At 47.1% G+C, this 23230-nt stretch overlaps 1 protein-coding gene across 4 annotated transcripts in view; it reads left to right on the top strand.

Annotated features, from left to right (window-relative positions):
- The window catches only part of ETV6 (ETS variant transcription factor 6), a 251284-nt gene extending 231567 nt beyond the window's left edge, over nt 1-19717 (top strand). For all 4 annotated transcript variants that reach the window (XM_047787530.1, XM_047787531.1, XM_047787532.1 and 1 more), the window contains 3 exons: nt 12690-12832; nt 14980-15080; nt 19071-19717. In XM_047787530.1, coding sequence (XP_047643486.1) covers nt 12690-12832; nt 14980-15080; nt 19071-19176 — 350 coding nt within the window. In that variant the 3' untranslated portion in view covers nt 19177-19717. The remainder of the gene's footprint in view (nt 1-12689; nt 12833-14979; nt 15081-19070) is intronic.
- Nucleotides 19718-23230: the final 3513 nt, after the last annotated feature.

Raw genomic sequence — 23230 nt, 5'->3', positions numbered from 1 at the left:
GAAAACCGCTGGGATATAAGGCAGAGGAAATAAGCCCTCTGCCCTGCTCAGTCAAGGCACAAGCATTTGTCGAGTACCTACTGTGTGCTGGGATGATTCAGTGCCATGGAAGCAATGCAGAGAGAAGGACCCTTTTGACTGGAGAACTGAGGAAGGGAGGTAGTTCAATGCTGAAGATGATTATGGGCCAACCATGGGAGGGAGACATGGACACAGGAGAGGGGTCAGAACTGTTCAGGGAAAGGTGAGATGTACCCCTTCATCCTTGAGACCATGCCCCAGGACAGAGCTCCCGCTGAAGCCAAGGATGGAGCAGTGCTCACAATAGCATGACAACCCAGGTCCTGCAGGCTGCTTTTAACTACCTCTGCCTTGGCTCATTGTCTTCCCCCCTCCCCTTTTTTTCCAATCTTCCTAGGGCCACACCCATGGTATATGGAGGTTCCCAGGCTAGGGGTCGAATCGGAGCTACAGCTGCCCACCTACACCACAGCCACGCCACATCTGAGCCGCATCTGCGACCTAGACCACAGCAATGCCGGATCCTTAACCCACTGAGCGAGGCCGGGAATCGAACCTGCATCCTCTTGGATACTAGTCAGATTCGTTTCCACTGAGCCACGATGGGAACTCCTCATTGTCCCTTTTTTAAGTCATTTGTTTCTAAGATTTCCTTTAGCCCCCAGGGCACCTCCAGTGTCATCTTGATTTTATCATTCTAAATAATTTACATCAGGGACATTGAATCAAGAAAATGGCCAAGAACTGTGATGTATAGGCTTCAAAACCTGTGAAAAATGAAATGATCTATGCTTAGAATGTGATTCACAGTCATCCCACAGGGTTGGGAGTGAAAAATGGGTGGGGCGAGCCTAAAATAAGGTTAGTCATGAGCCGATGGCTGTAGGTCTGGGTGATGGGTACACAGGCGTTCACATTATTGTTCTGTCTACCCTTACACACATGGAAGGTTTTTTGGTAATTGAAGAAAAAAAAAAAAAAACAACTATGAATAGAAAGAACAGGGGATAACGCAACAAAGAGCTTATTAGGCAAAGCATGTGAATTTCCCCAGATAATTGGAGAAAGAGGATGGGGTCAGTATATTCCTGGGAATAACATAGATGACCTGTCTTGGGCTTTCCTTCTCGTCTGTCCACACCCTTCTTGTCTTGTTTCTTCCGTGGTCTGGATGGCAGTGCTGGACACTGTCCGATACTTTCTACTTGTTTCTAATCCTCAGCACAGCTCTTCAGGGCAGCTTGTTGCCATCTTCCTTTTATATGGAAAGGTCATTTATGGGGGAAACCGCAGAGGAAGCTGAGCGCTAGAGAAGCAGAGGTCACACAGGGCTGGGTAACAGGGCCACAGACCAGCCCTTGCTGCCCCGCTGGCTGCTGTCTCCTGAGCTGCCCTTGTAGTATCTGCCTTTCTCATCATGGTCTGGCTGGTCCGCCTCCCCTGTGATGCTGTCTGCACCGCAGACTTTTTAGCCATCCGAGATAAGCCCCATATATTAAGTTCATTGTTTTAGACGTAGAGCTGTTTTCTCCCTTGTTTGTTACGTCTGTACATTTTTTTAACACGAGTCTCTTAAAATTGTGCTATTCTATTGGTATAGTCAAAAGTTTAATAATCTCCATATGTCTGTATTCCCTAATTTAACCAAATCCAGATTTGCTAATGTAACCGAAAGGCACTGTTTTTCCTCTCAAGGATGAGACGAGGTTGGGGAGTCCATGATATAACATTTAGTCTTGACCCTGGAACCCTCTGAACAGAGCTCATCACAATTGCAGGCTTCTTGGTTTCAAGTGGGATACCCTTGTGTCTCCACCCCGACCCTTTTGGTGTCTTTCTGGATGACTCAGATCCTTGTAGAACTGATGCTGCGTGTGGTGGAGTCCAATGCACTGAAAGATTCTTAGGTACGATGTCAAGTTCTGTAAAAGCTGTTCAGATCCCTGTAAAGCAGCTTCTAGATGGCAAAACTTAGTTCCTCCAGCCTTTCACGTGAGCACAGAAAGCACTAAAGGCGCTGCACTGTGTCACACAGCATGTCACTCTGAAGAAGACTGTCGCCGGAGGTATGCATAAGAACACTAATCACGGATGTGGCTTAAAAAGGTACCCGTTCTGATACAGTTTGTGCAGGGACTCCTGGATGTATGGCTCTGGATACCTGCTGTGTTTAGGGCACTGCGCTGCGCTCCCGGCGGTGGGGTGTTCGCAGAGATGTCAGACACTGTCTTTGTTGTCAGAGAGCTGAAGACAGTTAGCTCCAAGTGCAGTCCATCTTCCGAGGACCCCCGTGAAGTGCTGTAGGAGGTCAGTGCAGGGGTGTTGGGAAGGCTTCATGGAGGGGCTGGCTTTTAGTTGGGCCTAGATGAGTGCTTCGGATGTGGACAAGCGGAGACTAGAGGAAAAGAGGTCATTCCAGATGGAGAAAACTCCAGAGCAAGAAAAGGCCTGGTGTGTTTGTTCTATTTCACATAGAAATGTAAACTTAAGAATCCAGGTCCATTAAAAATCCATATTTTGGAGTTCCTGTTGGGGCTCAGTGGTCACGAATCTGACTAGTATCCATGATGATGCCTCGCTCAGTGGGTTAAGGATCTGGTCTTGCCAGGACCCCTAGTCTGGGAACCTCCATGTGCCCCTGGTACAGCCCCAAATAAATAAATAAATAAATAAATAAATAAATCCATCATATTTCATCAACTTTTTTCATATTTTAATATCTCTAAAATTGGGTGGTGTCATACAATTAAAGAGATTCCATGCAAAGTGATGATAGGTATTTACCTGGTGGAAAAACTAAAATATTCGATAAAGGAAATCTAGGAAGTAGTTGACAGAACACAAACCACAAATTAGATCCATTGAAATAGCACATGGAGCTGATTTTGAAAGGTGTCGCTTATGTTTTCAAAGTATAAAAAGGACTGTTATTGAGTTTAACAAGTTGGAGTGGCTGGTGTTTATGGCAGAGAATTTAAAACAGGACAGAGTGGGTTCTGGTTGTTTATTGACTCGTCAGTGGTCTGTGCAACGGTGGGCAAGTTGCTTCTTTCTGTGCTGTGTTCTGCTTCGTATCCTCAGGAAAGGGTTGCTTGGCGGCAGGGGGATAGGCGAGCATCTGTCACCTTTTAACATTTTCTCAGCCCACCTTAGCTGGCCTGTGTCTTGTAGCCAAAGAATGTTAGAGGCAGTGAGCATCGTACTTGGAAGTTTAGCACAGGTGATGCTGTGTTTTCAGTGTTTATTGAAAATCATTCTTAGAACTCCACGATTTCAAAGCTACAAAGGTCTTTCACAGACGAAGCAACTGAGCTTCAGGCCCATGAAGAGTCCAGCCTGGAGCTTCATCCAGCATTCTTTCCAACACATTCGTTTCCTTCGGACCCAGGGACTGGAAACGCTGGCCTGTGGGCCAAATCAGCCACCGCCTGTTTTTGTACATCAAGTTTTATGGTCACATGGCCACACCCATTCACGTCCTACTGTCTGTGGCTGCTTTGGGGCGGGGCTGAGGTGCGGCCGAGATTGGACGGCCAGCAGAGCCTCAAATATTTACCCACTGGCCTTTTAGAGAAAAGGTCCACTTGCTCCCTGTTCTGCGGAGCTGCGTTTGTGTTCAGAATGCTTGGACTCATAGGCATAACGCAGGAGGCAGAGGTAGAAAACACTGTCCCTTCGCTCAAGGAATTACTTGCACTTCAGAGAGTGAGGGGAGCCTAAGACGTGTGCAGGCAACAGGGACAAGTGATAAAAGGAGGCAGCTAAGTTCTAGACTGCAGGCTGCTTGCCGACCCGCCCAGAGTAATTATAACACCATCATTAACATAAATAAAATACAGCTGAGGAAACGAAATTGTAGCTTGGTATACCTGGACGATGTCGTTAAATCATTCACGCATTTATTCAAAAATTATCACGTGTCTTCTGTGCCAGGCATGTTCCTAGCATCTCTAAATGCCAGATGGTGTGTCTTTGCAGGGTTAAGGCAATAGTGCTCTTACTTTATGCGATCAGACAAACTAAGCCCTGCTTTGGTTTTTATCTAGACACAGCTCCGTTTTAAACGAAAAAGTTTAAGTCATTTTGGCTGTCGCTTCCAGTTTTTCAATTCCCTTAAAACCTGAGTTGCCAGAGCCTTCCCGTCTGCTAGTCCCTTCCTTGGCCTTAATCCAAAAGTCTGCTAAGGAGGCAAGATTCTTTGGCACACTGGTTCATAATCCCTTCATGGCCCCTCATCTGCTGCACAAAAGTGGGGGCTTTAGAGGTCTGTACACACCTGGTTGTTCAAAGTCCGTGACCGACGCAAAGAGAGAATATTTCTTTGTCTTTTTTTTTTTTTTTTTTTTGCTATTTCTTGGGCCGCTCCCGCGGCATATGGAGGTTCCCAGGCTAGGGGTCCAATCGGAGCTGTAGCCACCGGCCTACGCCAGAGCCATAGCAACGCGGGATCCGAGCCGAGTCTGCAACCTACACCACAGCTCACGGCAACGCCGGATTGTTAACCCACTGAGCAAGGGCAGGGACCGAACCCGCAACCTCATGGTTCCTAGTCGGATTCGTTAACCACTGCGCCACGACGGGAACTCTGAGAATATTTCTTTTCTTGCGCCTAGCTCACAACTTTTGCTTAAGTCTCCTGATTTGCTTTGCAAACTTGAACGGCTTCATGGTTTGTGAGGGTATCATTGGTGAGCTGATTCTGCGGCAGGTGAGACTAGAATGATCCCATCCCCACTCCCAGCTCCGGTGACCCCCATGTCCAGCCCTCGGATGGCACTTGTTTCGGCTCCTTAAAGGGACATTTTAGTATATGTGTGTTATCTCCCAAGGCTGCATTTTTAACAGTAACAAAAACATTCTCATCAGAATTTCCTATGTGGTGCAGCAGATTAAGGAGCCAGCATTGCTGCGACACAGGTTCCATCCCTGGCCCCGGGGAACTTCCACATGCCACAGTTACAGTGAAAGAAGGGAGGGAGGGAGAAAGTGAGAGAAAGAGGAGTTCCTATTGTGGCTCCGCAGAAATGAACCCAGCTAGTATCCATGAGGTTGCTAGCTTGATCCTTGGCCTCACTCAGGGGATTGAGGATCCAGCGTTGCTGTGAGCTATGGTGTAGGCACAGATCTGGCATTGCTGTGGCTGTGGTGTAGGCCACCAGCGGCAACTCCAGTTCATCCCCTAGTCTGGGAACCTCCATATGCCACAGGTGCAGCCCTAAAAAGAAAAAAAAAAAAAAAAGCAGAGAGGGAGGGAGACAAAGATTCTATCACCAAAGAGATAGAGTCGTGTGGCTTACCTGTCACCTGGCTAGAGCAGTGTACTTTCTTGGTTGGGCTTAATTGACTGGATGAGTCCTGTATGCACAGAAATGCAAGCCTGGGAGCCTCTCATCTGACTTCAGAGGAAGGAACCTAAGCCGGAGGAGACTCCAGGGCTGGCAGACGGAGGCTCATCCTCAGGGGCTTTATCGGGGAGTCCCACGGCACCCCTCTCTCTTGTCGTTGCTATCTCTGCTTCCTCCCCTGTGGTATCTGTGGGGAGAGTGTTTCAAGTGAGGCACATGGACTTTTCTAAATGAGCCTCCGGAGCAGGCCTGAGGGGGGAAAAGGCGTTGTAAAGGAGAAGCCCACGTGGCTTACACTAAAATGATAAGGACAGTCTCGTCCCTGGGCCTTTGGAATAAGGTGTGAGCATGTACATGTGTGTGTGCACCCTTGCACACACACACACACACGTGTAAATGCTGTGTTTGGGGAAGAGAAAGGACAGGGTTATAGGGGCCCCCTCTGCATAAGCCAAAGGGGCTTGGGGCTTTAGAAGCAGCTAGCAGAGCTCTGTCCTCCCACACTCTCCGCTATAGCCCCCAGACCCAGCCCTGCTATGGCTCCCGGCTCAGGGTCTTCACCCACAGCCAGTGGCGGGGGGAGGGGGGGGCCTGGGGCAGCAGGTGGACCTGTGGCAAAGAGCTTTGCATGTAAATATACAGCACCTGCAGGGTAATGTCTAAGTGTGGGCGCCCCTGCTCATTTTTCTTTGCTCTGCTCCAGGGCTGCAGAGAGGAGAGCGCAGAAGGTACAGCCAGCACCACTGCCCACCAGAGCGGGCACGGGCACTGACCCAGAAGGCCTGGGTCTGGGCGTTTGTTCCAAGGGATGCAGGGCTGCACGTGCAGCCCTTCTGAGAACCCTAGTTTCCTTATTTCCTTGGAGACTCACCTCCTGAAGCTTTGCCCGCTGTCCACATATGGAGGCGATGGGTGACACCATCAGAAAGGGCAGAGTCCTTCACTCCAGCAGGGGTAGCCCAGGTGGCCTGACCTCACACACTGCCCAAGTCACTGCACTTCATTTACATTGTGAACGACTGGGAAATCAAAGAGCCCTAAAAGAGAAGTTTCAGGACAGTCTTTTTTTCAGGGGAGGGTGGGCTATACCCACGGCATGTGGAGGTTCCCAGGCTAGGGGTCGAGTCGGAGCTACAACTGTCAGCCTACGCCACAGCCACAACACCACCAGATCCGAGATGCGTCTGTGACCTCCCCCACAGCTCACAGCAATGCCAAATCCTTAACCCTCTGAGCCAGGCCAGGGATCGAACCTGTGTCCTCATGGATGCTAGTCAGGTTCCTTACCACTGAGCCACAACTGGAACTCCTGGGCAGCCTTTTTAAAAAACAAACAAAACAAAAGCCAAAAAACACTACCAGCACAGTAGCTAGGTGGAAAATAATAGAGGAGGCTTGAGGCGACTGGAAATCGCGGTTCGTTTCAGGCCAGGCTTTTCTGTCACACAGCAGCCCCTGGATGCAAATTCCCAGGCTGCCCCCACATCTGAGGCAGCAGGCTCTTCCTGGGCTCCAGCTGGGGCCTGCTTTCAGCTAGAAGGCATGAGTGCTGATCCCAGCCCTTCCCAGCCCGGCTCCACACCTCCTGCAAGCCAGAGGTGGAAAGGGTTAGCCGTGTTTGCAGCCATGGTTCTTCTGCCCCAGTGAAGCCAGGGAGCTTGGATCGGTACCCTCCGCCTGGGCTTCTCCCTCTCCCAGTGTGCCACCGCTGTGCACAGATGGCTTCTGTTTTTCTCCGCCCCAGCCAAGCACAAGCAATTGCCCACGGTAAACCCATCCACCTCTGTGTATGAACACAGGGTTGGCTGCACTGGATTTATCAGCTTTCTGCTTCTAGATAATGGCTGATCTAGAATTGAGGAGGACAAAAAAATAGAAAAAAACTAAGCTGCAGATAGGCCTCCTGCATGTTGTAAAACCTGTGCTTCTATAAGCAGGGTTTCTCAAGCTTGATGCTCTTGAGATTTGGGCAAGTAATTTTTCTCTTTTTTTTTTCCCCCTTTTTAGGGCTCCACCGCTTGGCATATGGAGGTTCCCAGGCTAGGGGTCGAATCGGAGCTGTGGCTGCCAGCCTACACCACAGCCACAGCAATGCCAGATCTGAGCCACGTCTTTGACCTACACCACAGCTCAAGGTCCATAACCCACTGATTGAGGCCAGGGATCGAACCTGCATCCTCATGGATGCTAGTCAGGTTCTTAACCTACTGAGCCACAGCAGGAACTCCAAATAATTCTTTATGCAGAGGTGGGGGGACAGGTGGTTCTTTTGTGCATTGTCAGATTTTTAAAGGCATCCTGGTCTCTGCCCACTAGATTCGCATAGCATCCCCCACCCCAGCTGTAACAATGCAAATTGTCTCCAAACATTGTCCAGGACCCCCGAGGAAGCAAGGCTGCTTCTATTTTAGAACCATTGCTATAAAGCAGAGAAGCAACTTTCTGTTTTTCATGTTACTTACCTGTTTTGTTGCTGAACCCAAAATCAGTGTATTTGTTTCTCACAATAAATTTCAAGCAATGAAACAGGAACACTAGGCCTCTCCTTGTTGGTGATTATATCCACAGAACTCTGGTTTTACAGACCTTCATTTAAAATTCCATTTGGGCAGTTAAAACAACATAAAATTACTTTCTTAGACACTTTCCCAAAATTTAAATTAACCACTGTCATAAAACATTCCCTTGTCAATAACTTGACTTGCCCACTCAGATTTTTTAAACATCAGTTTTGTCTAGCATGGTGTTTTTTTTTTTTTTTTCCATTAGAAACCATGTTGGTTATATGTGAATTGCCCATCTTTTTACAGTCTCTCCACAACAAGCTTGTACAGTGAGTCTCTGGTAAGAGACAGGCGTGGGAGGGAAAATATTTCTCCCTGACCACAGGAAAGGATTTTTCACAATGGCTTTTAACTGTGGAAATCCAGGGTACCTCACCCAGCAGGAAAGAGCGAGAACTCTCTTTCTGCAACTGGAAAATAGCCTTTTACTTGAGCTAAAGCCTTTCTTAAACTTCCTCTTATGTCCACATCATGGACATTTGTTTAAAATTCCCATATTCCCTGATAGAGAAAGACTTTTAGTTTAGGAGAAATTTATCTAAAATGAATGAAGACTTTGGGATATAAATTTTTTTCATATGCATGTTGAAATGTTTTGTCATGGGATAAACTTTTGCGTGTAGAATTTGGTACATGTTACTCTTTAGTATTAAGCAGTTTTATTAATGATCAAAGAGTATTTTATCTGTGTAGACATGATGGATTTTGACAAAGCTGAGAAATTATTGGTGGGCCATGGCACCAACCTCCAGAGGATCTAGGGAACTTAAAAGGATCTGCCTTTTATTTAAATACATCTTAAAAACAATAACTCATATGACTTGAACTTCGATTGTTAAAAAGAAAAAAAGTTGTATGGTCAGAGAGTTATTTTTAGCATCTGGCATAATTTTTAACTAAAGAAACAAAAAAAATCAATAGCGTTATAAAAGCCAGTTATGCTCTGAGTTTGAAACAACTGCTTTATGCCACAAAATTCCTGTCGCTACCTCCATGAACTGAGTAATGCGGTACATCTTTAATGTCAACATATTTTTATTTCTCAGCTAATGTTGGCTTTGCTGGGTTAGATGTCATTTAAAATGATCAACTGGCAGCTTGTGTGGGGTTACTTTCCCATTTATGAAAGGGAAACGTTTGCAAGATACCAAGGTCCTTGCACCTCATACGTAGAATCTGTTCTCTAGTAAACCCCTGACCTTCCTTCACCAACCAAACACAGCTCATTTTCGGTCAATGGTTTACAAAGGTCTCGGTTTGATGTCTTTAAAGAACCAGCAGGGTAGTCCCGCCAGCGCTGGTTAAGCCTTCCTTGGAGAAGTGGTCTGGTTTGCATTTCGCCATTTTATGAGAAATAGAATGTACGAAGCAGTAAAAGAGAAGCAGCAAAAAACAATAAAAGTGAAAATCCTCATGCAGATGAGGATAGAACATTCCCTTTGACCTTTTAGCTCCAAGAAGTCCTAGAGGTGAGGGGACTGCCAATAGATTGCTTACCTTCACGTGGGCAAAATCCTTCCTGCAGTCACCCATCCCAGTACTAAGCAGGCCCAACCCTGCTTCGCTTCCAAGATCAGGCAAGATCCAGTGCCTGCAGGGTGGTGTGGCCATCGTCCTTTGGCCATAGACCACGAGTTCTTTCTATGCAACTGCAGAAGATAACCAGATAGGTTTATTATAATTAGGCTTATTATTATACTATTAAAATGAATACATACTCTCAAGAATCACATCCCCAATCCAGATGAATCCAAAAGGTGTCATCAGGAGTTCCCGTTGTGGCTCAGCAATAATGAACCCATCTAATATCCATGAGGATGCAGGTTCAATCTCTGGCATCCCTCAGTGGGTTAAGGATCCAGCATTGCCATGAGCTGTGGTGTAGGTTGCAGACAAGGCTCAGATCCCGTGTTGCTGCAACTGTAGTGCGGATTCCACCCCTAGGCCTGGGAACTTCCATATGCTGAGGGTGTGGCCTTAAAAAGAAAAATAAAGGGGGAGGGGGTGTCATCAAGCATCTTGATGGTAAAAATGATTTGTAACCCTGTCAGGAAACATGGAGAAGTTATTCACAAAGTCATTCACAAACCGCCTTTGCTTCTCCTAGTTGGCTGGTAGTTTGTGTGATAAGATTTGTTTTTGTCAGATGGTTTCCACTTGGAAGAGACTGCGGGAAATTAAAATGTATCTGCCATTTGATGGCAAGGCGAAAAACTGGACAATTAAACTGCAACCCACTTCTCTATTTTCCATCTCTAATAAAAATGATGTAAGACAAGGAGGCAGCAGAGAGGGCGAAAGACACTGCCTACTTCACTGTTTTGCCTAGAGTCATCCTCTTAGAAGCGCCTTATAAATGAGCTCGGTGATTCTCAGTCTGCAGTAGTGTGGCAGACTTCTCAAGGTACTTGCAGATGCTGTGCCTGGTCCCCTCTGCTGTCTTCTGCTCTTCAGCGCCCCCTCTGGCGATCAAGAGCACAGCAGCAGGCTGGGGTGGTTATGCAAAGGGCAGGCCAGCTCCTGCTTCTGTGAGAGTGGGATTCAAACTCCAGGAGGACCAATCATCGTTTGAAGGAGACCACCACCACTGGTCTTTTTCCGAAACACAAGAAATCACATCTCATTCATTTTTCAACACAGGTAATCAGGGGGGAAAAGGATACAGTAAGGGATCCTAAAGATTTATGGTCATTTTAAATTTAAGGCTAATTCCTTCAAAGATTAATCCTCCTGGAAAATGCCAGTCCTATCCACCATTCAGAGAGAAAGCTGGATTTCTCATAGGACACACTAAACGGGGTTAAACCGTGCTCTGGCAAGTCCTAAGATTTTATAGATATACACCTGTTACCTAGCTTCTCTGAGACTAGAAAGCGCATCGTGATGTGTGACGCCAGCATCGTCACCCATGAGCTATGCCCTTTGAGCAAATGGCCAAACCCTCTGAGCCCCAGCTTCCTCATCCATAAAATAATTATAGCCACAGCTCCGGCCTCACCAGGTGGCAGAAGGGTCAGATGCAGTTGTGCTGGTGGGACACAGCACAGTGCCTGCAAATAGCACCCAATCAATGCCGTCAGTGTTTTCATTCGTTTCTCACATCATCCCTTTACAATAACCCCATAAAGACTAAGTGTGGGAGTTCTCTTTGCTAAAGGAGGAAACAGACCCTCAGGAAGATTTGAGAAACTTGCCCCAGGTGACCTGCCTCAATTCCCCTTGTAAACAGGCACCAAAGGAGAGGGTGTTTCCTTCTCTGGGAGGCGAATGCAGTGACACTAAGACAGCCCGAGTAGGGACTACACATTCCCTGCCCAGGTCGGCCGGCCTCATCCAACATAAGGAAGTCAGCACATTGCGGTGCCAGAGCCCCAGCATTCAAATCCCAGTGACCTCGGGCATTAAGGATTAGAAAGGATGCAGCACATAGAGTGAGGTGTAGAAAGAATGCTTGTGGAGTTCCTGTAGTGGCTCAGCAGTAACAAACCTAACTCATACCCATGAGGTTGCAGGTTCCATCCCTGGCCTTGCTCAGTGGGCTAAGGACGCAGCGTTGTCATGAGCTGTGAGGTAGGTCACAGTTGCAGCTCGGATCCCACGTTGCTGTGGCTGTGGCGTAGGCCGGCAGCTGTAGTTCTCTTTTGACCCCTAGCCTGGGAACTTCCACATGCCACAGGTGCAGCCCTAAAAAAGAAAAAATAAAATGCTTGTAACGTACAGAATATGTACACAGTGGTCAGCATTTAATCACTATGACCAGCCATTCTATCACTGTTGCTTCTGGTACCTATCAAAGCTCCCAGAAGCAACAGTGAAGTGAACTCCTGGGGTCCAGGCTGCATTAATTAGACCTAGAAAGTCCACACCTGTCTCCATCTTCCGTCCAGGTAATGCACATGCAAGCCACAGTCCGTGATGACACGAATCCAGAAAGCACTAGAATAAGGCAGAGGTGTATAGTCTGTGGCTTCTCTCTGAATTTTCCAACCCATGTGGCCCCAAGCCAAGCCTAGCACAGACCCTGGGCTATACTAAGAAAGATCTGTCGCCTGACCGAATAATCCAACCTCAAGGGGTTTTTTGCACCGGGTTCCTTTCTAACCTGAATCCATTACAATAAAACAATTTTTTAAAACCTTCAAAGCAGCAATAATGAGAATATCTGCGTTCTTCGTAAAAACCACGCTGGCCACGGTTCCCACAGTCATCGTCTCCAAACCACGTGGATTTTCTTGTCCCACATTTTTTCATGCATGCAGCAGACTTCTTTTTCTGCCATTTTCTAGCCGACCTCAATCGTCACATCTTTATCCATTCCGTACCACCCTCCAAAACCAAAGTCACCTTTAGCCCCACCGTTGACACCCTGCCACTCCCTTTGCAACACGGGGACACTCTCTGCCAGCCTGTCTTCAGCCGCCTTTGCAGTTAGAGCTTGTTCTATCTCTCACGTGGGCTCTGCTCAAGTTCAAGTCATTGGTCGTGACCATGGAGCTGTCACATCCTCTCTCCAGGTTGCTAAGTCCTCATCTGTTGGGGGGAGATGCTGGGCTTGAACGGTCTCAAAGTCCTCCACAGGTCAAGGTCACCATCGCACAGGCCTCTCTGCACCTTGGTCTCCTCACTGTAAAACGAGGAAGTTAGACAATCAAACCAAAGTAAGCAAATGCAGTCACTTGATTATTTTCCGATTTTTTTTGCTCATGGCACTTCAGCAAGACACCTTGTCAACGTGTTTTCTCGCCCTTTTCCTCTGTAGACTGTAGACTGCTTTGGGACTACGTCTACCAGTTGCTTTCTGACAGCCGGTACGAAAACTTCATCCGATGGGAGGACAAAGAATCCAAAATATTCCGGATAGTGGATCCCAATGGACTGGCTCGGCTGTGGGGAAACCATAAGGTAAAAGGGCCGCAGATATGTGTCCTGTAAACAAGGGCCAAGTCCCGCCTTCATCCCTGGGTTGGAGGATAATTGTCTTCTGCTTCCTAAGTCTGGCAGTAATTAGCTAGTTTATTCTTCACTGGACAATTAGACAGTTTGCAAAGGGAAGGAAATAATTAAAGATGCCCCTTTCCATTTGGCCCTTGTGCCAGGTGCCAGTTAACTCAGCACATCCCCGCCTGATAGGGCTCGTTAGGAGGAACCATCACTCCCTCCCGTGGCCTGGCCCTGCCACCCACGCCAGCATTAAGAACTGGGTACCAGGGATGCCCTGCAGGACTCTGTGACCCACAGGGGCTTTGGAAGTATCGCTTCTGTTCTGCTCCGTTAGAAAGCCCTGTGGCTGCCAAAGCCCCATTCTACATGGAAAATACTTATCCTGACTTGAAAACATCTCCTTTAAAAGCAAACAGTGCAAGAAGTCTGACTGCCCCAGAATTTTCCACATAGAGGGGAGGGAATCAAATTTAAAGATATCGTTGGAGTTCCCGTTGTGGTTCAACAGGTTAAGAACCCATCTAGTAAGTGTCCATGAGGATGTGGGTTCAATCCCTGGCCTCGGTCAGTGGGTTAAGGATCCAGCATTGCCTCAAGGTGCAGCATAGGCTGTGGATGCGGCTCAAATCCAGCATTACTGTGGCTATGGCTGCAGCCTACGGCTCCAATTCAACCCCTAGCCTGGGAACTTCCATATGCCACAGGTGCAGACCTAAAAAGAAAATGTATATATATATAGTCTTTTTTAAGTTATGAAAACTGCGAATGTGCATAGATATAAAGTGTAAAACAACCTAAACATCCACTGATGAACGAATAGGTCTAGAAACCATGCTATATCCATGCAGTGGAATAGTATTCAGCCTTAAAAAAGGCGATTCTGCAGCATAGCGTCCTCAAGGTTCAGCCATGTTAAGTGAAATAAGCCAGTCACAGGAAGCAACTCTCCTGGGGAGAGGAAGAAAAGCAGCGTTACTAATCAATCATTAAACAAGATGAGTTAAGTTCTAGAAATCCGCTGTTCAACACTACCTATGGTTAACGCTGCTGTATTATGCACCTAAAAATTTGTTAAGAGGGTAGATCTCATGTTCAGTGTTCTTACCACAATAAAATAAAATAGAGCAAAGCGGTCCCCTGCCAAAAAACATTTTTAATAGATAAATCTGTATTGCGACTTTTTTTTTAAGTGAGGAGTTCCCTGGTGGCACAGTGGGTTAAGGATCTGGTGTTGTCACTGCAGCAGCTCAGGTCACTGCTGTGGCCCAGGTTCGATCCCTGACCTGGGAACTTCCCCCTGCTGAGTAACCAAGACCCAAGCCTACCCACAGACAGATAGATGTGAGGCCAAGTTGGCCAGGCACCCTGAAGTCCCACCTCCAGACGGGGAGGGCACAGAGAGGGTACAGCCAGCTCTGCCCTGGCTGCAGCCTCCATGGTCCGCAGCCCATTCTCTTGCCCCACTGAGGAGGACCTACCAGAGGCTATGACCAAATATGGCCAGGTCCCACTGACACGCTCCTTCGCGTGAGTCACTGAGAAAAATCGCTCTGCAACAACTCCCACAGTGTGCCCTGGCCCCGGGGCCTGGAGCCACTGGATTCTTGCTTCCACAACAGAAATTTAAACCAAAAAAAAAAAAAAAAATCTCTTCCTTAAAAATGACAAGCCAGAAACACAAGTTGGACAAAGGTCATGGTTTTAAAAAAAGGAAAAAAAAAGAAATTCTCTGCAGGTCAGAAGGTGAAGGATGCCCCCCAGAATGGGGAGGGAGGGGAGGTCTGCAGGAAATTCCTCAGGCACAGCAGAGCGCAGTCCTGGGAGAGGAAGTCCAGAGGCCACCGTGGGTGTGCTTTGTTAGCGGGAGCTCCAGCCTCCTGACCAAGGCTGAGTCACCTCGGGAGAAACCTGGGCCTTGGCATCGGTGAAAACGCAGCACAGTGGGCCTGGAAGGGAGCAGGTTAGCGGGGAGCTTTCCCCACTGGCAGGGCCCCAGGAGCAGCTGAAGAGCTGCATTTTAATAGCTCCTCCAGCACCTTTTCTGAGGTTCATTTCATTGTGTCTTTGTGCTTTTTTTTTTCCTCTCTCTTCCTCCTTTGAACAAACAGAACAGAACAAACATGACCTATGAGAAAATGTCCAGAGCCCTGCGCCACTACTACAAACTAAACATTATCAGGAAGGAGCCAGGACAAAGGCTTTTGTTCAGGTAGCACTTCCTTTTTCTGCTTTCCTTCTTTGGGGAGGATATTGTTTTCTTCAAATAAGAGGGAGGAGGGAGATGGTTCAGATTGCTACCTGCCTATCTGATCCTCAGCACCGTTGCTGCTACACACTGGATACCAGATGCTGGTTTGTTACACTGAAAAAAAAAAAATTAACTTATATCCATCCCAAAGACAAAACTACGAATAAACACACCTTTAAAATAAAGCAATGCTCAGATTGTATTATCTGGCCTTTATATCCACTGTTAAAGGGAACAATCAGTAACGAACAGCAAAGCAAGGACCCCAACTCCCTTGAGACTTGGAAAATGAAAGCAAGGCAGGAGCATTATTATTATACTATTATCATGCTTCCCTGACACTGTAAGCTGATGTCTAGACTGCATGATTGACTCCTAGATGAATTCAACAATCTCTACCTCTGGTCCGCTCTCCTGCCTCCTGCATTCATGATACACACTGCCAGCTGCCCTGCACCGCCAGGGACTTGAGATAGACCTGGGCATATATGTATATTGCTTTAACATTTGCTTTTTTAACACATACATGCCCAGGTCTGTCTCAAGTCTACTGCCCTTTATGAGGCAGTTCAAAAGTCTGAAAGCTATCGCATTAGACGCTCCTCTTTCCAAAATCCCACACAGCTAATGAGTTCCGACAGGTTAACCTACCTCATGGATTGTGATTCCAAGTTCTGTGCCAGAGAGGAGAAACAATAAAAGAGGAAGGAGAAGGGATCTAAAGGACCAATCAGAAGAGGGGGACGTAGCCCTCTGACCCTGGTGTGATTGACGTGGGGAGACCACATGAAGCTCGGGAGAAGGTGGGGTCACAAGCACAACCATAGGTTCTGGGTGTTGGCAGGTGGGACAGAAGAGAGTCACGGAGGGGGCTAAAGATGTGGGTCTGGGTAGAAGATGACAGGATGACACTGAGGAGCTGAGGAGCTTACTGGGCTAAGTGCAGTGAACCTGGGCTTTAGCACTGGGAAGGCGTGATAGCTTAGGAGCAGTAAGAACAGTTGAAAAAAGGCTTGTCAAGAAGTTCCCATCAAACAAGGCTTGTCAAGGAGTTCCCATCGTGGCACAGTGGAAACAAATCCCACTAGGAACCATGAGGTTGTGGGTTTGATCCCTGGCCTCGCTCAGTGGGTTAAGGATCCGGCATTGCCCTGAGCTGTGGTGTAGGTAGCAGACACAGCTCGGATCCCGAATTGCTGTGGCTCTGGTGTAGGCCGGTGGCTGCAGCTCTGATTAGACCCCTAGCCTGGGAACCTCTATATGCCACAGGGGCAGCCTTAAGAAGACAAAAGACAAAAGACAAAAAAAAAAAAAAAAGGGCTTGTCAAGAGATGGAAAGAGAATGAAGTGAAATTTGAAAAGGACCCACCTTTCTCTGGCTTTGTTGCTGCCTTCCCTTCATCCCTCACCCTATAACCTTAGTCCTTGGCTCCTCTTCTTTCGCTGTATACTTTTTTCCTGGGTGACTTGATCCCATGACACAGCTTCAGCTGTCACCTCCATGGTTGGGCTCTCGAATCTCTACATGCAGCTCTGACATCTCACTGAAATTCCAAATCTTCATTTCCAAGAGCTTCTTCTAGGACACATCCACTTAGATATCACATTAGTGTCTCGGCCATGAAATGTTCAAGACAGGCCTTCTTTTCCCAACTGGAAATCTACCCACCCCCAGAATTCTTGTTACATCACCAAAAGCATCACCATTGTTCTCAGCAACCAGCCTTGATGCAGGAGTTATCTTTGACTCTTCCCACATCCAAGTCATCCTTGTGCCAGATTGTCCATTGGCTCTTTAGGACCCTTCCCACTCCAGCCTATGTTGCAGGGGCTAGAAGCCTGGGTACCACATTTCCCAAGATTTCTTACCAGCAGCTTCCAGGTTGGAATCTACCAATGGCAGACACTCTTGTGAGACTTGGAAAATGAAAGCAAGGCAGGAGCATTATTATTATACTATTATCTTGCCTCCCTGACACTGTAGGCTGATGTCTAGACTGCATGATTGACTCCTAGATGAATTCAACAATCTCTACCTCTGGTCCGCTCTCCTGCCTCCTGCATTCATGATACACACTGCCAGCTGCCCTGCACCACCAGTCCCTATGCCAGACATGCATATTGCTTTAACATTTGCTTTTTTAACACATACATGCCCAGGTCTATCTCAAGGCTACTGCCCCTATACAAGGCCTTCTTCAGCTGCTCAAACACACTCAGTTATCTTCTTCCAGCATTTCTTGGCTTCCCCTGGCCCTAAACCACATCATGACTTACACTTTAATAGTTTTACATGTGAAGTCCTTCCCACAAGAGGTCATAAGCTCCTAGAAGGTAGAAGATTATATTTTATCTAATTCTGTTTTATACCTTATGGAGACTTTTGATAAATGTTTCTGGACAGACCCAGTGTGGAATATCAGAAGCTTAATATGGAAAAACAGAAGTGGTCAAAAGCAGATAGGGCTGGTTTAGAGGGTCACATATAGCACATCTGCAGCCTTGGCCTCGAGGGGATTGTTAGTGACTTCAGATGTTGAGGGAGAAGTTTCGGCTATAGGATAAAAGTGGAGGACAGGCTACAGATCATACTGCTTGAAAAGGTCAGCAATAATGGTCAGAAAAGACAAATAGTCATAGGTAAAAAGCTTCCTAGGCTTCCAATAGTGATTTTCAACATGTAAAAGGAAAGAATAGTACTTTTGGTGAGGAGAGATTAGTCATTTTTGAGGAAATGCATGTTGGAAGCCAGACTTGCTCCCAAATGAAGGCTCCTGGCTTTAAAAACCCAGTGTGTAATCAAGTCAAGTGTTCAATCATAGGAACCCTTGACAAGATCTGCAGGTGTCAAGGGGAGATTTCAGTATGGCCAGGTGCTGTCAGCCCATTGATGATGAGACAGAGCTCAGAGAACGAGAAGGGCTCAGAGTGAAAGGAATCAAGAGGGTTCTGAATGAGGGCAAAGCAAAAGGTTTGGAGGATGGTGGGAGATGAGGCTTATATAAGAAAAAAGATGACTGGCCAGACTGGAGTGGAGGGTTTGCACTGGTCAAGAGTGAAAAACAAGCGTTTCCTGGGTTGAGAGAACAGAGGACCCCGATGGGCAGGCCAGAGAGGGGATCCTAGACTTGATAAGTGATCATCATAGGCTTTTGAACCTGGAGTGATGAGAGAAAAGCCATGTTTTACAAGAGGTCATCTGGTGCACGGCAGAGTATATGGGAAGGGAATTGCGTGCAGGCTGTGGAAAGGGCCTTTGCATCATAAGAGCAGGCAGTGCACCCAGGCTAGCTTCCAGAACACCATGGGAACCACGGTCAAAACCTAGCACTGATGTTATTTCCGAAAGCACCCAATGAACAAGAAGTTGAGGCTTGGTGTATGCACCTGGCTGCAAAGGAAGACACACAAAGGGGATGAATGGCTAGATTTGGAAGTGGATCAGTGATAACATTGAAAAAGATTCTTTCATTTGACCTTTCTAATTTCCAAAAGCTCCACTATCTTGCCGTATTACCCGAAATTTCCATTCAGTGTTTAATTGTATCCTTTGAGCTAAAGCCAACTTTTGAATGCCATTCCTTGGGCTCACAGTCTGGGATGGAAATGGATATACTGCCCTCATGGGTCTTTATAAAATCTAACCCTTTGAAAATTGGAAACACAGATAAGTGAGCCATCCCAGCGTCCCCACATGTTCATGTGGGAATCCACTACATGACTCCACCTTCCGCACAGTCATCCTAGACTTTTTATAGTTACTTTTTGCCATTTTTTCAGGAAGTCAGAGGAAGGGGTATCTTTTTCTAATTTGTGCTAAGTTAGCATTAATGACCAGGGTCAGTAGCTTCCCAGCTACTGTGCGAAGGCACCAGGGCCTCTCTTTTGAGAGTTCAAGGTGAAGACAACTTTAGGACACTGTAATCTCTCACTCCATTTTCTCTTCCAAAGGTTTATGAAAACCCCAGATGAAATCATGAGTGGCCGAACAGACCGTCTGGAGCACCTTGAGTCCCAGGAGCTGGATGAACAAATATACCAAGAAGATGAGTGTTGAAGGAACCAAGTCCCCGTCTCAGCAGGCGGGCAGCCGAGGGCGCCCTGCCTGCCAGGATGGCTGGGGCATGATGGAGCAGAAGAAAAGAGACCCAGCCGTGGCATTGACACTTAGGGACTCCGGAGCACCTTAGACAAACCACTCAGCAAAGGCGGTGCTGAAATCCTGGCCGAGGGCACCAGCCTGGGACTCATGTTCATGGTTCCTTCTCCTTTGGAATCTCCTCCGTCTGTAATTCCTCCCCTCCACCTCTGCCTATTGTTAGTTTCATGGTGTTTTTGTTTTTTAAGATCATGCAGTTTGACTTTTCATCATTCATATAGGGGAAGACATCCGAGGTTGTTTTCCTATGGAAATATATATCTATTATATATATATTTTTTGCAGATCTCACAAAGTGCAGAAACCCAACTGGTCAGGAGAGAGAACACTTGCAAAAGTGTTCAGGTTGCTCTTGATCCTACCATGTGGATCAGGTTTGTTCCTGTGGCTGTTGGGTCTTGGCTGGAAAAGAAAAAAAAATGCTTTTAAAAAAGATAAAGTGAAAAGGAGAGCTCTCTTCTTCCCCCTCTGGTTCCCTTTCCCTCCCGGCCTCCCCCCGCCACCCCCACCCTCCCTCACCGCCTGCTGTTGAACTTCAGATGCCTTTCAGCAGAGTTCAGCCTCTTGGAGAGTCTTGGGAATAGCTGGTACCTAAACAGAAATCAGTGGCCTGGGTACTTCAGAGCCAGCACCACGACATCAAACCCACATCCCAGCATTTGGCTGCCCATCGGAGGGAAGCCAAAAACATCACAGATGCTGCCGCCCTCCGGAAAGATAACTGCTAGTCCAGCAGGCCGCGCCTGACGTGGCTGTGAGAACTGCGAGGCTTGGAGGTTCCATGGAGCGTAAGATAAGCCTGGAAGGCTGTCCAGGCCATTTGGAAGCCCCAGCATTTGGGGATTCATTTGTAAGTCCTGCAAAGTGGAAAACACAAGACCACACAGGCCTGCTGGTCCAGACACTTAGGTGAAAAATCTTCTGCAGTGGGAAGCTGTCGTATTCCAGAGCAGGTTACAGTTATGGAAGCTCATTTCTGCTCCATTGCAGAGACCATCTTGCAGTCAGTTTCATGCCCTTGCCTGATTTTATTTTCCAATTCTTAGGCTTTTTTTTTTTTTCTTTTAAGTTTCCTGGTCCCCGCAGGACACGGGGCACTGGAGAGGGAGGCTCCTGGCGTGTGCAGTCTCAGTCACTACCAGTGTTTGCCAAGCCTGGGCAGACAGGAAATTCCTCAGATACATGATTTTTTTTTTTCCCTCTTTCCTTCCTTCATAGTTGTGTTTCAGAATGGACCTGTGTGTGGCTCTTTTTCACCTTAAAATAAGGTCAATGGTATAAAATGAGGAAGATGGCACCTCTTTGTGCTTTGGACCATAACATCTTTTTAGAAAGCTGTTGTAGATTTTTTTTTTTTTTCCTTTTCCAGCCATTTAAATTAACTCCTCTAGCACAGGCTCAGAATCCAATATTGAGAGTACAGTCTTTTTTCCTCAAAAAGATTAGACCTGCCTCACAAAGCACTCACCCCCTCCTTGTTTCTCTCTGCTTCCTCTGTTCAGTTGGGTGAGCATCTCATGGTCCCCCAGGGTACACATGTTCAGCTGTCAGCAGCTCTTCCAGAGAAAGCCACCAGACCCCAAGGCATGGCCTCAAGCCATTTCTGATAGAGTCAGCCAGGCAGGGGTAGCAGGCATGTGGGCAGGAGGAGTTCTCCCCCACCCCACCCACACCTTCCACACTGACAAGGACACGAGCCTGAAGGGAGGGAGGACAAACAGATTTGATTATCAGTCATGGACACTGGAAACATTCCTGCCTTTCATCAGACCACAGATAGACACACGAAGGTGGCCAGCCCCCTCCCGGTGTGAACACACTCCCTCCACGTTACCTTCCAGAAGGTTGGGCTTGCTGCAGTGAGGTCAGGGGCCTTCTGTGCGAGGCTAGAGGGTCCCCTGAGGAAGGGTTTGGGCTCAGCCTCCTGAATGGGGGTGAAGTTCAGCTGGATCCCAGTGTGCTCCTCTCAAGAGCGTTCAACAGCACACACTGACTCTGTTCTGGCCTCTAAGAGGACGGATGTTGGCTCTCAGATGGAGAGGTGAAGCCAGATACCTGGTGTGCTGTGAAAACCATTGAGTTTGAGAGCTGGAGTAAAAGGGCGGATCGTTACTGGGCTCTTATGTGACATGAAATCAGAGACCCAGGCTGGATGTTGCTCTTCCCTAAGATGAGAGCATCCCATTCCGTTCACCCAGGTGTAAGGACTCAGGCTCTTATTGTCCAAAGAATCTTACGGTTGAATAATGAAGGGGAAATTCCCCTTGGCCCCAGGATTTCTGTATTTAAAGTGCTATCCTATAAGAATCTGTAAGACATAGGATGGCACCTTCAGCCCCTTGAAGCAGACATAGAAGATGCTAATTCTGCCAGCATCTTGATTGCCCATCAGGTATTACCAGTTACTGGTTTTCCATCAGTTCCCTTAATGGCAAAAGTTCTTCTCATTGGTTCTTTGAGAGAATACCTGGGCCATGCCGTCACCAGGGAGACAATGTTTACACCCTGCAGACCTGAAAGATCCCAGGTTCAACTTAGCCAACTTTGATGGAGCACCTGCCAGACCACCCTGAGGGATTCAGAAGAATTGGGTGCAATTCTCACCCTCCTAGGGTTTATCTTCTATCTGAGGAGTCTTATCTAGCATGAAATTTCTCCCTTCAACACCAAGAACTAGGGGTTGTGAGAATTTCACTTGGGACCAGATTAAAAGTACATTCACGATCTGAATAGTGGGCTTTCCCCTGCTGCTCTCATGGGAGTTCTTGGCTTGCAGAATCAGCAATTGGGAAAGGAAAAGGCAGAAGGGCACTGCAGTGGGGCAGAGTTGCCTCCAGCTGTGTCCGGGGTGGACACTCTCACTTGAATCTTAAATTCTCTAGCACCTTCTTTTCCTTGCACCTCAAGGTAGCCAGGGTGCCTCCCCTCCATCAGAAGAAAGCAGTAGCGATTGGCTGGACTGGCTATGTGGAAGTAACGCTATGTCTAAGATCTCTCTGTTCCATAGCAACTTTGTCTTGCCCAAGGTAGCATCACCAGTGTTCCAAGTCCTCTGTGGGGTAGGGGTGTCCCCAAAGGAAAAGAGGAGTAACAACTGATGGATTTTCTCCTTTTAACAGTATGTTTGGGACCCTCTGGTCTGCCATCCTCTTACATTGAAACCTTGTCCAGATAAGAATGTAGATTTCACAGATGCTTACGTGGCTCTGACAGCATGTACCTAGATGCCTAAGTAACCATCTCTACCTTTCACTGCCTAGGCTCCAACTCTAGACACATTTTTGAAACATTAACTCCCTTTTGCAGAAGGGAAAGCTGAGTATCAGAGAGGACATGGGACTTGCTCTGGGAGCAGATAGCATGCCTGGGACAGAATTAGGATGGGGATCCAGCCTGGCCATACCCCCATTTGACTCACTCCCACCCAAGAAGCTGAAGACAAAACGATTTGGGGAAATACACACAGAACAAAGGGCAGTTTCTTTGCCCAAGCATTCGGTGCTAGTTAGTTTTCACTCAGCCTGTTCCTCTCCTAAGCAGTAATGAAGGAGCATGGGTTGGGGGGGAAGGGGGCGGTGACAATAGTCCATGCCTGCCTAAAAACCACCGAAGACTAACCTGATACTCTTTTGGCCCCATCTGCATCAACACTAAACAACTGCAAACTCCTTGAATCTTTCACACATGCAAAGTGAACATTTCTCTTTGTGACTGCAACCACCTGCAAACCAGAATGAATCTAGATTTTTTTAATTTCTAATCTCTCGTTGTTTATGAGGTGTGGGGTTTATAAGGGACTGAATCAAATGAATGTAACAAAAAAGAAAAACAAACAAAAAAAAATGCCTTTTCTCAGGGCCAGTGAGTTGCAAATAATTTTTAAAGAAAAGCCTATAATTGCATCATCTCAATAAATTTTTTTATAAAAAAAAATCCAATTCTCTGTTTTTAA

This window comes from Phacochoerus africanus, chromosome 7 (assembly GCF_016906955.1).
Source record: "Phacochoerus africanus isolate WHEZ1 chromosome 7, ROS_Pafr_v1, whole genome shotgun sequence".
Taxonomy (NCBI): domain Eukaryota; kingdom Metazoa; phylum Chordata; class Mammalia; order Artiodactyla; family Suidae; genus Phacochoerus; species Phacochoerus africanus.
This window is presented reverse-complemented; position numbering and strand designations above follow the sequence as displayed.